Raw genomic sequence first — 15,011 nt, 5'->3', positions numbered from 1 at the left:
TTTGTACAAGAGGCAAGAGTTATAATTTGTGATTTGTAATTTTAAAACTGAATTAGATTTAATATAGAGGTTTTTTGATGCGAGTAGTTTACAAAACCTAATTCTTTTCAAATTCACCCGTGTGTTTTTCGCGTTGCTGTTCTATTGTTAGCCGACTGAAGCTATTGTTCGTTGAAAGGCTGGTTACATAACCTGTACACCAAACTCGTATACACATGATTGTAGTGAAATTAACCTAAATCACACAGCATAAGACACACACTTTTGGTGAAAATTGGGTCAATGTCAGGAGGCCAATTTTGATTTGGCCAAGTATCGCGCTATGCGCGAAGGCTAGTTTGTTTGTTTGTTTGTTTGTCATCACTCTAGCGCTCACAGTTTTGATTCGAATGACTCCAAATTACTACCATACATGTCACCTGGTGCAAGGACGACACTGCCCAATTTTGGTTAAAATCCGGACCACGGTTCCAATTCTGGGCCACTTTTAAAAATTATTTTCAGACCTGCTAGTGTTAAAAGATAGGACAGAATTATCAAAAGCCGGTGAGCAGTCTTAAATTAACAAGTAAACTTAAATTGCATTTTCTCGGGAACTACTTGTCCAAAAAACTTCATTTTTGTACAAGAGGCAAGAGTTATAATTTGTGATTTGTAATTTTTAAACTGAATTAGATTTAATATAGAGGTTTTTTGATGCGAGTAGTTTACAAAACCTATTTCTTTTCAAATTCACCCGTGTGTTTTTCGCGTTGCTGTTCTATTGTTAGCCGACTGAAGCTATTGTTCGTTGAAAGGCTGGTTACATAACCTGTACACCAAACTCGTATACAAATGATTGTAGTGAAATTAGCCTAAATCACACAGCATGAGACACACACTTTTGGTCAAAATTGGGTCAATGTCAGGAGGCCAATTTTGATTTGGCCAAGTATCGCGCTATGCGCGAAGGCTAGTTTGTTTGTTTGTTTGTTTGTTAGCAGGATTACTCAAAAAGTAATTACAAGATCTTTACCAAAATGAATAGACAGATAGATATGTGGTCAAGGACCATTCCATTAAATTTTGGGACCATTTGGGACCACAGTCCCAATTCTAGACCACTTTTTAGTATACTTTTTTAGACCTGCTAGTGTTAAAAGATAGGACAGAATTTTTCAAAAGCCGGCGAGCAGTCTTAAAGTAACAAGTAAACTGAAATTGCATTTTCTCGAGAACTACTTGTCCAAAAAACTTCATTTTTGAACAAGAGGCAAGAGTTATAATTTGTGATTTGTAATTTTAAAACATAATTTGATTTAATGTGCACGTTTTTTGATGCGAGTAGTTTAAAAAACCTATTAGCAGACCTCATCACTCTCAAGATATACCCATTGTTTAGTGTAGATGCCAATGTATTTTTTAGATTTTTTATAGCGCGTTCTCTTGGAGCTTTCGAAATTTCTCCCGATATTTCATTTAAAGTTGTCCACTAGAGTTGTCACTATAAAAATGTATCCATCTATCCATTATTATTATTGTTTGAATATTATGCACTGTAGATTGATAAAGAAGTGGTGAGACCTCACGTAGAAGAACTTCTAAAAGCTCTTTTAGACTGCTTCAGAGATGAGAGCTGGCCAGTGAGGGATGCTGCCTGCATTGCATGTGGAAACTTCATATTGTGTTTTCCGGAGGAATCAAAGTATGTCTTACCACAGCCAAGGAGGTTATAAAATCACCTCTGTTTATTTGTCTGTTTTAATAGCAAGATTATTATTACTGTACTGAACGGATTTTTACCACATTTTTATATTAATACCCTTTTCACATCTGTATAAATTGTGAAAGTTATCTGTGAATATAATTTAAAGCCGGTTTTCTAGTCGATGTTGATTATTGTTAACAATAGCATAAAATAACATTGACTGGAAAACAGGCTTAAGGGAAATAATTAAATATTTATTGAGTTAAGTGTGATTGGTGAATCTGGCCACTGATCACAATTCTGTATCCGTTTTCACTTTTATCTCTGGTTGTTCTATTGTTCTTATTAATTCAACATTGTCAAACTTTTTTTCCCAACTGTCTTGGAATTTTTCTGTTTTGTTACAAATTTCTAATTTAATTTTGCAGGTCATCTATGGATGCTCTTTATCCCCTATTCTTTGGAAATCTTGCTGATAACATTCCGTCAGTTAGACAAGGAGCTGCCGTTGCTCTTGGGAACGTTGCCAAAGCTTATGGTTAGTAGTAAATACATTTATAGAATGTTTATCTTTGTACAACTAAACTGGCAACAACTTGTAATAATAATACAATATGATAAATTAAATTCTATTTATTTCTACAAAAGTACATAAATCAATATTGTTTACAATCTAATAATAAATAAAACTAATCGCTGTACCTGGAAAAAATGGCTGCACAATGGGAAAACATTCAAACCATACAAACAGCTACACCTTTCTCATAGTGAGACAGCATGGGATTGTTTCTAACATCTAAGACAATGTTGATGATGAATAAATACAATATATGAAATAATAAAATATTTGTACACTAATAAAAAAAAAGTTAAATAAAATCTGTAATAGGAGAGTTGAATAGGTTAAAAAACTCACCGTGGTAAAAATAAATGAATAAACAATGATAAACTAACAATGTATAAGTAAATAAATAAATTAACATGAAATAGCATAGTTTGGTCTTTCCTTTCATATCTGTTTGTTTTGTGTTTGTGAACATTTTGAATAAATAAATAAAATAAATTCATCAGTTGATTTAATGTTTACAGCTAAAGTAATATATTTTCAACAATACCTGTCAATAAAAATATTACGAATTGGTTTTCTATTTTAGGAGAAGATGCAATAAAGATTTTATTTGAAAAGATCAAAGAAGGCATAGCAGGTCTTGAGCAGCAAGCAGAGTCATCAGCTAGGTACAGTAGTCTGGATAAAGACCCAGCAACATTTGGTGTTGTCAAACGTCTTAGAGACAATGATATGGAGTTACATTCAAATAAACAGGTGAGAATTGCCCATAGAGATACTATCAAACTAGAGTGTGCAAAAGGTGATGGCTAAGTGAGGCGAAGAGGGAGGGACTCCTCAAAATGTTCACAAATATTTAGTATATAAAAAGAATATCATAAAATATTACGAAGGACATAATAAAGCATATACCGTAAAACCTCGAAAAGAAAGCCCATCTCGAAAAGAAGCCCCCCTCCACCGTTTGCAAAAGTACTCTCGAAAAGAAGCCCATCTCGAAATGAGGCCCCCCAATGCCAGATACTTGTGATGTGTGATAACCTCGATGATTATGTGATGGGTAAGATATGCGCAAGCGATAGGCGAATTCTTATAACAAAGTGCCTGGTCCTTGATGAACACAAATCCATCGCTATAAATTTGGTCGTTCAGAAAGTGTGGGATAAATTAGCCCTTGATGGTTCTCTGAAAACAAAGAAGTAAACGTCGAAGGGTTGGTTGGATATGAGATGCCATCATCGACAGACGACACACGATTTTCCATTGTGGATGATGACAATGATGATAACGAAATGATTGTATTTGACGGTGAATCATAGGACTGTTTTTTTTTGCTTTTTATATTGTTTTTTAATTGGTATATTAAACAAAATTTCATGGTTGAAAAAATGTCTCAAAAGAAATATTATTGTAGTAGAAATTCTACCCTCTACAGTTTGCAAAAGTACTCTCGAAAAGAAGCTCATCTCGAAAAGAAGCCCACCCAAGAGCACTAAAAAAAGAAGAAGCCCATGGGCTTCTTTTCGAGGTTTTACGGTATCTGTTTAAAATGGCAATAAAATGAAAAATGTCGTAGTAAAAGTGGGTGTGGCTGCAAACTGGCATACCTTATTAGTCAGTCTTATTCAATGGTCCCTCTCCCTGGTGGAATGCTTTTTGAGCTGTAATTTTGTTTAATTCTTAAGTTATGATATTGAGTGTGTTTATATACTTTTACACATAAACCTTCAATAAAACACACACAATCCCAGTGTCCTTAGTACAAATCCTAGCTCTATCACAATACTGTAATATTTCATGTAACATATATAAGTGTAAAATCATGTGTTTCAATCTAGCAGCACTAGCATATTTTTTGTTTGTTTAGATGTATTCATGTGGCTCATTGGCCCCAAAAATGGGCAGAGGAAGCAAGGGAGGTTGTATGGATCATCAGTTTAGAAGACCAAGTGAACCATGGGAAGCCTGCGATGGGTAAGTCAATATAGTATGTAGGGACCATGCTCTACTGCAGCTACTGCAGTAATTTAATTTTGTTTTGCTCTTTAAACCAGTTTATGCAATTATTTAGCAGCTTTTACAGTTTATAGCAGTGACTGCTTCATAAACCTTTACATTGAAGTAAACTAAAATCATAATTTATTTATTTATAATCTTTGTCTACACAATCAAACTAGTTTGACAAAAAAGTGTGACGTGTCCAAATATGGTAGTGATATTCCCAAATAATATAAGTGATATGACATCATCATGTCCATATATGGGCACATCACATGTTTGTCACATAACGTTTGATAGTATAGACAGAGCTTAGTTGAAGGACACTATATTATAGGACACAATATTCTGGTTATATTATATATATATTTAGAATTAAAATAATATTGTATTTATATCTTGTTATCTTCCTTTAGGTGTATATATCTACTGTCCGAAATTTCATTAATAAAATCAATGGAGGAAACTGTTTCAGATTTGTTGCCATCTGTTGCTGAGTGTGGCAGGAAACAAAGCTACACGCAGCATGTGTGTCTGTTAGAGACCATATGTAAACAGGTGAATATTTAAATAAGGAGACACTTTCGGGACCCAACAAATTTTCTCTTTACCCCTTTGGTGTTAAAACATATAATTTTCCATGTTATTTTCGCGGAAGTGTGTCCCCTGCTTTACAGACATGTCTCAATATGATTTCTGCTGTAATTGTAATGTGGTGCAAAACCAGTTTGTTACTATTAGCAAATTGCTGTTCTGAGGTTGAGTATAAAGGCTCAAATGTTCAATAGTTTAAGGTATCAGAACGAGCATGTTTATAATACAGTACTTATATCCCTTTTACACCGCCGAGCTTGGAACAAACCTGTGTCGTGTCCGGATAATTTCCATTTCACACCTGATTCATAACACGGGAATGACACTGATTACATGTATTTACACTGCAAAATACCAACCCGTGTAAATGTTCTAGATTAATCGAAATATCGTCCTTCACGTCATGAAGAGACACCCTAGTAACGGTCTGCTCTTTATACCTTCTACAAGTACACAGGTTCGTCCCGGGTTGACTTGATGTTGAATACATTCTGCATCACTTACCAGGATGGTTCAGCGACCAGTTTAGGTACCTATCATTAAATTTACACACAGACCAGACAACGTTCAGAAACAAACGCATAACAAAATTCAACTTATCAACATTTATTATTTATACAAGTACAATTTTTAACGGTCTGGTATATTTCATTATTTATCCACAGCTACCAGTCATAGCCAAAAATATAGATAAGAGAAGATTTAAATCACATTTGGATAAATTCTTTGATCCTTTATTTTATGCCTTGGTGAGTATACACTTTTTTTGTACAGTATTTCAATATTCATTCAAGACTAATTTTAAACTGTTTTTTAAATGAGATGACTGTTCTATTGAATTTACTTTTCAATGAGGTGAACATTCAACGAGGTTACAAAGACTCTGCGCGAATCCTCAGATGGAAACAGTGTGATCGATAATGCTGACTTTCCCTGGAAAGATCAATAAAAGGCCAATTTATTAGCAGAGACCCAACATCCCTGGTTTAAGGCCGGTGCACACCGAACGCGAAGCCGCGAAGCGTCATTCAACGGATCGCTTCGAAAGTTGAATTGTCATGCGTCTATTAGTTTTTCTTGTCAGTTCCCACTAAACGCGTCACGATGTGCTGATTCGTCGCGATTGCTAGGCCTAGGAGATAGTGGGTTTGCCAATACAATGCTACATTAAAAATAATCAGAGAAGATGACTGAAGTATTTCCTATGTAAGTTTAACCAGAGAAGAGTTAAATTAAAATGTAATTTAACTCTTCCCTGGTTACACCAATCACAGTGTTTGGTTTTGGTGGGAAAATGTTATCCTTTTCCAAAGCCTGAAATGTGCATGATTGTATGTATATATCACAAGAACAGAAGAAGATGTATCCAATATCAATACAGTTACAATAATTAAAGCATTTATTGCATGTTGATTACACGTACATGTGATCTGCTGTTACAAATATCTTTCAACAGAGGTTATTATAACCATATAAAACATTTCATATAAACACGAACTGGGAATCTTCCTGGGTTTGTCACTTTCAAATATAAACTATAGGCCTAATATTAATGTAAAGTTTTCACATTCATTTTCTAATTATTATTAAATATTATATTATTCATGACAAAACATACAGTTTTTTTCTCATTTGATTAAATGTAATAAATATCCCAAACTCATATTTACACTGTATATTATCTTATGACTTTTTCACATAAATACACTTATTGAAATAGTGAATCATTGTTTTTAAAGGTATCATTAAATATCAACCAGATTTTCTTTTTTACTACTCCTGAATACTTTCGCAAAATAATATCAAAATAATAAATTTAAAATGTATCATCCCAAAAAAAATGAAAATTGAAGAAATATTATTATTGTTAAAAGTGAATAACTAACCCTAAAGTGTTATACTGTATTACACACAACGAAAATGTTTTAAATTATATTTTCAGGAAGACAATATATCTTGTCCAAAAAATGACACTAAACTTAAAGATGTATTGTCCCATAGAATCATGAAAAATGAAGATGATTAAAATCAAATTTGAATAGGACATTTTGTAGTTTTAACAAAGTTAATCACTTACATAGAAAAAACCCAAACAAACTTATGTTTTCACTTATAAAATGAAAAAAATTCCATTAGCTGGCAGCCAATTTGACTATTTTTTATTACATATACATATATTTCCATGTGTTCTCTATTGCTAAAAAAAGACATTCAGTTCAGCTTTCCTTCTATAACCACTTAATAAATACTAGTAGTATACTATACTATAGTTACAGTCCAACTCCTCCTTAATCTTTTCCATTTTCTATAAAAAAAAAAAATGAAACAACTGGGAATCTTCCTGGGTTTGTCACTTTCAAATATAAACTATAGGCCTAATAATGTAAAGTTTTCACATTCATTTTCTAATTATTATTAAATATTATATTATTCATGACAAAACATACAGTTTTTTTCTCATTTGATTAAATGTAATAAATATCCCAAACTCATATTTACACTGTATATTATCTTATGACTTTTTCACATAAATACACTTATTGAAATAGTGAATCATTGTTTTTAAAGGTATCATTAAATATCAACCAGATTTTCTTTTTTACTACTCCTGAATACTTTCGCAAAATAATATCAAAATAATAAATTTAAAATGCATCATCCTAAAAAAAATGAAAATTGAAGAAATATTATTGTTTAAAGTGAATAACTAACCCTAAAGTGTTATACTGTATTACACACAACGAAAATGTTTTAAATTATATTTTCAGGAAGACAATATATCTTGTCCAAAAAATGACACTAAACTTAAAGATGTATTGTCCCATAGAATCATGAAAAATGAAGATGATTAAAATCAAATTTGAATAGGACATTTTGTAGTTTTAACAAAGTTAATCACTTACATAGAAAAAACCCAAACAAACTTATGTTTTCACTTATAAAATGAAAAAAATTCCATTAGCTGGCAGCCAATTTGACTATTTTTTATTACATATACATATATTTCCATGTGTTCTCTATTGCTAAAAAAAGACATTCAGTTCAGCTTTCCTTCTATAACCACTTAATAAATACTAGTAGTATACTATACTATAGTTACAGTCCAACTCCTCCTTAATCTTTTCCATTTTCTATAAAAAAAAAATGAAACAAGTATTAAAAAATTGCTATAGTAAGGCATATTGCTCAAATCATTTTTTCTGGCCAATGTATGTCACCAACTGACATACACATTTGAAAAAAGTCTATACAAACCTGTGTCAGCCTCATAATTGCCAGTCCACGTTTTTGAGGAGCAATTGCTCTTAATTCCATGGCAATATACTGGCCGCTTAAACTACTAGCTTGGTCATTGGTGGAGTTTGTAACGCTGGTAATAGCCTGAAGGATCCAATTTATCAATGTTCATCTAATTGACCTAAAAGAAACAAAAACAACAGTATTTATGTATTAATATTACTACTAGGCCTAGGCCTATCCTAGCCTTACAACACTAAATCAACTAAATATTAGGCCTATAAATATTAATTAATAATAATAAGTAGCCTAGGCCTAGGCTAAACCTAGCCTAGCCTAGTACTGTACTCATTTATTTGTAGGTTTAACCTAGGCTAGGCCTGGCCTAGCCTACTAGGGTATATGTAGCCTAGGCTAGCTAGGCCCTAGTATGGCCTAAACCTAGGTAGGCTAGAAATAGAAGGCTTGCCAACTCACTTTACAAATTGATCTCTGACACGTTTTAGGCCTAGTTTTTCTGGCATTCTTCTACACAGATGTTTGTCTGAAATTATTGTCTTCATGCATTAATCCTTATGTTTCTGTCTGTGTATGACTTACTTCCCTTATCGTAAGAAGAAGGGTAATGACAAATTATTTCCATAAAGACCTCGCTCGTCAGCCACCATTTTTTTGCCGTCGGTGTCGTCGATGAGAGATATTCCTGACTTCTGATTGGTTGACGAACGCGAACCGCGCTCGCGACGCCTCAAAAAGTTGACCACGGTTCAACTTTTGAAAATTCGCGTGCGAAGCCTTCGCTGCTGTCGTTTTCAACGCGTTGAAGTTGAAATTCGACTATCGTACACTGTTCGCTTGTATGTTCACACTGGAAGCGTCCGTCGCCTGCCGCGTGCGTCACTTTTTAACGCGAAATTCGTTGCTTCGCGTTCGGTGTGCACCGGCCTTTAGGGATACTGAGTGGCTCTCCAACACTGAAGACATCACATTGTATTAGATGATGTAAATATTAAGTGAATTATTTAAATTTTCATTGAACTGTATCAGATAAGATGGATGATTTTTATTTTGTACGAATGAATTTTGGTTGGATGGTATGTATTTATAAGAGATTGAAATTTACTGTAAAGATGAAAATAAGTAACCCACAAAAATTGAGGGTCACCATTGATCCTGAGGAGCTATGTATAATAGATTCAAAATAGACTTGATTTGACAATATTTGGTCAATTTTTCAACTAAAATGCACGCAAATTGTCTAATTCAACATGTTCGTATGCCGTGATTTAAAGTGGAAAAGGTCTGATTTTAAAAAAAAAATTACTAGGAAAAGCTAGAAAAATATAACAGCCAGCAGAAACTACTCTTTCCTACTATACTACTATTACTACTATAGTATAATACTAATGAAAAGCAAAAGCATTGACTTACAGTTGTTAAAATGCTTTTTCGACTTTAGAACAAGCAATAGACACCTTATCACTGTGAGTACTATTTAATGACTTACTGTTGTTAAAATGCTTTTTCAACTTTAAAACAAGAAATGGAAGTTTATATACAACTACTCTATTTTCAATACATTGGAGATGTATACACATTATTTTCGTCATGGTCGGCAGGTTCGCTGTGATCTGAACAACAACATGTAATTCAAGTTTTGAAGTAGGGGCCTGGAGAAAACTTTAGAAAGAATAATGCATGAATGCCTTGAATTCAATCGATATTCATTTTAAAGAGTAATATATTACAGTCAGTCAGTGTGCCTTACAAAGTTTATTTATATAAAAAGTATACAAACTATTTTAAAGCGACCAAATTTATCACTTATTGAAATTTAAGTTTTTAAAAATATATAAAAATTCTGTCTAAATTGTCTACCGAAAAACCCTTTTCTTAAATTAATTTATAGTGATCATATTCCTATTATATTAATAAAATGTTATATTGAACAAAATCAATTTAATTTGAAGCACTAAATATTTAAAATATACCTTTTAAAATAAAATGATTAAAAAACATCATATCAGCACGATAGATACAGTAACTGAACAAAAGATAATAAAGTGATATTGAAGATTGAAACATTATTGTGTAACTGGAATGAATCATCAAGTTTTAAACTAATTTTGGTATGCTCAAAATGATTATTTATTATATATTAATGGCCACGAGGTCTGTCATCTGTTTCACTTAATCCAGTCCACAGATTTAACTGCTAAGAAGACCAAATAACATTGCCGAATTTACTTTACGTGATTTAATGCAAGTTGTGGCTCCTCTATGTCCATTGAATATGGAGATGGAGGAGACAAAGTTCAATTTATCTATATTAAATTTATTGAGTTATGAATCATTTAATAATTAAATATTTTAACAAAGTTGTTTGCTTCGTCATTTGCCACTGCTATCTTTCGTGGTCTGTTTGGGATTACACAGATGCTTGCAAGACGATTTTGTTTGAGAGCAAATTTTCTTGTGTAAATTTCCTTGATAAAACAACCATGTTTATCATACAATTGTACTGTTTCATCATCTGATATTATAATGTTTTCCTCATTATCCACCGCCACATCAAAAGGTGATAACGTTGTTGATTTTAGTTTGATTTTTTTGGCATTCTTTTCGTTTTCATCGAAAATTAACACCTTGTTTTTTCCCCAAGCACAAACAGTAAGATGACCATCTTTAGTCAAAGTTATATTACCTGGTTCTTTCATTTTAATCTTTCTTAAGAGATCACCATTACTGATATTGAATTTATAAACACAATTAGCTCTACAATCTGATACATACAAGACTTCATTTTCCTTGTTAACTGTCAAGCCAAATGGATATGTTAATGTTCTTTCACCAAATTTGCAAATTTCTCGGAACTCTTTGGCACATAATATTACATGATTTGTGGTAGTACTAAATACCATTCTACCATCACTCATTTGATGCATTGTCCGCACATTTTGAGTCATCTCGTTTTTGCCTTTAAATGATCCTGATTGGTCAAATTTTAGTATCTCTTTGCTCTCACTTGATAATAATATACATCCATCCGTGTCTACTGCAACATCCATGATATTATACTTATTTTGATTGTCTTTATACTGTCCAATGTTATCAATGGTATGCACAAGTCCAAGAGGTTCCACCTTGATATTCACTGGAGATCCTTTAACGTGATGATTTCCAGCCATTATCTTTATCTTCCAATCACCTTCAATATCACATTTACCCTTTATCATGTACTCTCCTCCTCCCTGATGTTTGAACTTAGTAGTAGATACTTGACCAGATGCAGAAGTCAAACCAATAGTTAATTCATCTTCTTTGAGACTTGATACTTTAACTTCAAATGTTTGTCCTGTTGCAACAGTCAATTGTTTGTCTGATTCTGAAATTGTGTAATTTGTATTAAAAATTAACACTTCACCGATGCCATCTTGGTTTATTGAATCATGTATTTGTGTAGATGGGATAAAGTTTGGTGAAACAGTTTTTCCACGAAATAATTGCTGAACACCACAAACCTTATCTTTAACATCAAGGATATTTGCTTTGAAGTTTGCAAAAGTGTTAGGTTTTTCTGCTTTGTCTAGTATTAAATTGACTGATTTAATTTCATCATTCACCTGATCTCTCTTTGCATCCAAATTATCAAATTGACCAGCAATATCTTCATCCATGTTTTTTTGCATTTCTTCAAGTTCAAAAATTAATTCCTTACTTTTTGCTTGAACTTCTTGGATAAGTTTCTTCTCCTGAGCCTCAATAGCTTGTTTGCATAACTCTGCCTGATTGTTAAAGTAAGATGAATGCTCACTAATCAAATAAAAGGTTTCCTCCAAATCCTTTTTAACTTCCTCAGCTATTTTGAGTACTTCAGTTGCATCTTGGTTAAAAGTACAAATAGCTTGTTTTTGTTGACAAGTTGAACAGAAGAAATGATTAGAAGCCATCTAAAAAATACAAATACCTTATTTTTGTTTTTAATTTTTGATTATCAAATCAATTTTCTTGGAAATGAGTATACACATGATGAATGTTTATGATTTGAATAGGGAGAATATTTTCATTATCAACATGATTAATTTTCATAGATGAATACTAACAATTATTTAATAACACATCCACTGTTTTAAAATAGATTCTTAGTTCAATTAATCTGCTGCTAGGCCAGATCAACATGTCTGTGCCCTGGAGTAGACACTAAAGGTTGTTTTTTTAACCCTTACCTGGTTAATTGAAAGTTAATTAAAACAATTATTACGAATGGTGAAATGAAATCATAATAATAGTTACATATTTATTGACATTTGGAATTATTGTTTATTGATAATTGCTGATGATCAAATAAAGATCAAAACGTTAGAATCATGGCTTGCCCCCTGTTATTTAAAGTTTTATACTATATTACTGACATTTTACATTGATAGTTGTTTATATCTTACACTAGTATCCAAAATTGTATCAACTATTTCTAGTTTTTTAAACCCCTTCGCCATCAACCCAGCTGGCTGCATACTCAGGTCTGATTACAGAAAAAAAAACATTACTTACTGTACATTTGCTGAATACATTGTTCTCCAAATAGTAAACAAGAGCTAATGACATAATCTCTGTTATAACCTGCTACAATTTTGTAATACTATCAGTAATCTTATCTTGTTGATTAACCTATTTGATTTATCATATTTCAATTGGTTAAATTGCATGGTAGTAATACTTTCAGACAAATCGGTCAGTTATACCTTTTTTTACAGTTTAAGCCATTTGAAATTGCCTACAACTATTTCAGAAAAAAATGCAATTTAAAAACATTTACAAATCAAGTTTGAAAAAAAATGTATTCATCATGGACATTTTTGTAGTAGTATTTCGGCAGTAAAAATCTTATTTAGCAGATGTTTTTCATTGTGGTTGTAAGCCAGGAATCTAAACCAGTATCAATCAAATACATTGGCATTAAGAGCGGAAAATGTCATGTTATGAAATATAAAATTTATCATTGTTATAATTTGACTGGAGGTGTATGTTTGCTGTGCTTCCTATCTGCGTAGTGATTTAAAAACTGGTAAATAAATTATCAACCTTTTATGTGCCTTAGAATGTTTATTCAAAGAAAGAAAAGAAAAATACTATTTTTTAGTTGTATGAAAAAAGAGCACTGTTTCTATAATTTACAGTATGATTTATATATAATTTACACAGTGCTACGCAACATCATTGATTTATATATATATATATATATAAATCCAAAGGCAAATTACTGAAAAAATTACAATGCTGTGGGTATCAGTGGCTGGATCTCAATGGAGATACAAAAATAAAAAGCGAAAAGCTAAATCAAAACGATAAAGTAAACAGCCAGAAAAGTTAGCAGAGCTTTCGGGCAACACTAGCCCTTCATCAGTGCACACAAGAGGCAAAGAACATTAATTCTAAACCGCCCGGTGATATACTAAAATTTAATTAATTAATTTGAAACGATAAAGATGAGGAAATCTGTGAGAATGAGAAAAAGTCTATATAAGTCCCAAGAGGTTCCACCGAGACATTTACTGGCAATCCTTTAACCAGATGATCTCTGCATCTTGTTAGCGAGGTGTTAATCACAGACTGTTCCTTTGTTTTTGTTCTGTATTTTCTCTCGGTTTTGACCAACAACTTTGTGCAAAAATGCTACCCTGGCATTAAACTAAAACCAGTGTACACATTTGTCTAAAATGATTTGAAGAATGGGAGGGACGTGAAGGAGTTCAGTGTATCTATATTGAGTCCAGCAAGAAATAGATTAGACTCATTTAATAGTTAATTATTTTAACATCTTTTGATACGATGTCAGACACTGCTATCTTTCGTGGTCTGTTTGAGATTATACAAATGCTTTGACGGGCCCGATTCCAACTTAACTTTCTATAAATGTAGGTGCCCTTCTTAGAACAACCATTTTTATCAAACAATTTTATTGCACCATCATCTGATATTATAATGTTTTCCTCTTTATCCACTGCCACACCAAAAGGTGCCATAATCGTAAATGTTCCTTTGATTTCTCTTGCTATTTTTTCATTTTCATCAAAAATTAATACTCTGTCATTGTAATAGGCACAGACAATGAGATGGCCATCTTTAGTCAAGGTTATATGACATGGTTCTTCCATTTTAATTTTTTCTGAACCAAACTTGTAAACACAATCAGCATTACAATCAGATACATACAAGACTCCATTTTCCTTGTTAACTGTCAAGCCAAATGGATATTGTAATGTTCCTTCACCAACTTTGCGAATTTCTTGAAACTTGTCATCACATAATGTAACACAAGTTGTATCATCAGTGAATACCATTCTACCATCACTCATCTGATGCATTGTCCTTACAGTTTGCCTCATCTCTTTTTTGCCTTTAAATTTACCTGATTGGTCGAACTTCAATATCTCTTTGCTCTCACTTGATACTAATATACATCCATCCCTGTCTACTGCAACATCCATGACCTTATACTCATTTTGATGCTCTTTATACTGTCTGTGCAATGTTATCAATGGTATGCACAAGTCCAAGAGGTTCCACCTTGATATTCACTGGAGATCCTTTAACCTGATGATCTCCAGCCATTACCTTTATCTGCCAATCACCTTCAATATCACATCTACATGGTATATTTTCCTCTCCCCTTCCCCTATGTTTGATCATTGAGGCATATTTTTTACCATATTCAGGAATGAAAACAGCTGTAATCACGCCCTCTTTGAAACTTGATACTTTAAGTTCAAATCCACGTTGCTTTATGACAGTAAATTGTTTGTCTGATTCTGCAATTGTGTAATTTGTATTAACAATTGAAACTTTACCGATGCCATCTTGATTTATCAAATCATTTATATGTGTAGATGGGATAAAATTAGGTGCAATACATCTTTCATGAAGTGA

The 15,011-nt window shown here is 32.5% G+C and overlaps 1 protein-coding gene across 1 annotated transcript in view; it reads left to right on the top strand.

Moving 5' to 3' along the window:
- Positions 1-15,011, top strand: part of LOC140060312 (uncharacterized) — a 47,449-nt gene that overhangs the window by 11,720 nt on the left and 20,718 nt on the right. The window contains exons 9-14 of the mRNA XM_072106463.1: positions 1,542-1,684; positions 2,116-2,225; positions 2,842-3,011; positions 4,123-4,229; positions 4,670-4,811; positions 5,513-5,596. Of these exons, the coding sequence (XP_071962564.1) occupies positions 1,542-1,684; positions 2,116-2,225; positions 2,842-3,011; positions 4,123-4,229; positions 4,670-4,811; positions 5,513-5,596 (756 nt within the window). The remainder of the gene's footprint in view (positions 1-1,541; positions 1,685-2,115; positions 2,226-2,841; positions 3,012-4,122; positions 4,230-4,669; positions 4,812-5,512; positions 5,597-15,011) is intronic.

This window comes from Antedon mediterranea, chromosome 10, assembly GCF_964355755.1.
Source record: "Antedon mediterranea chromosome 10, ecAntMedi1.1, whole genome shotgun sequence".
In the NCBI taxonomy this organism is placed as follows: Eukaryota; Metazoa; Echinodermata; class Crinoidea; order Comatulida; family Antedonidae; genus Antedon; species Antedon mediterranea.
This window is presented reverse-complemented; position numbering and strand designations above follow the sequence as displayed.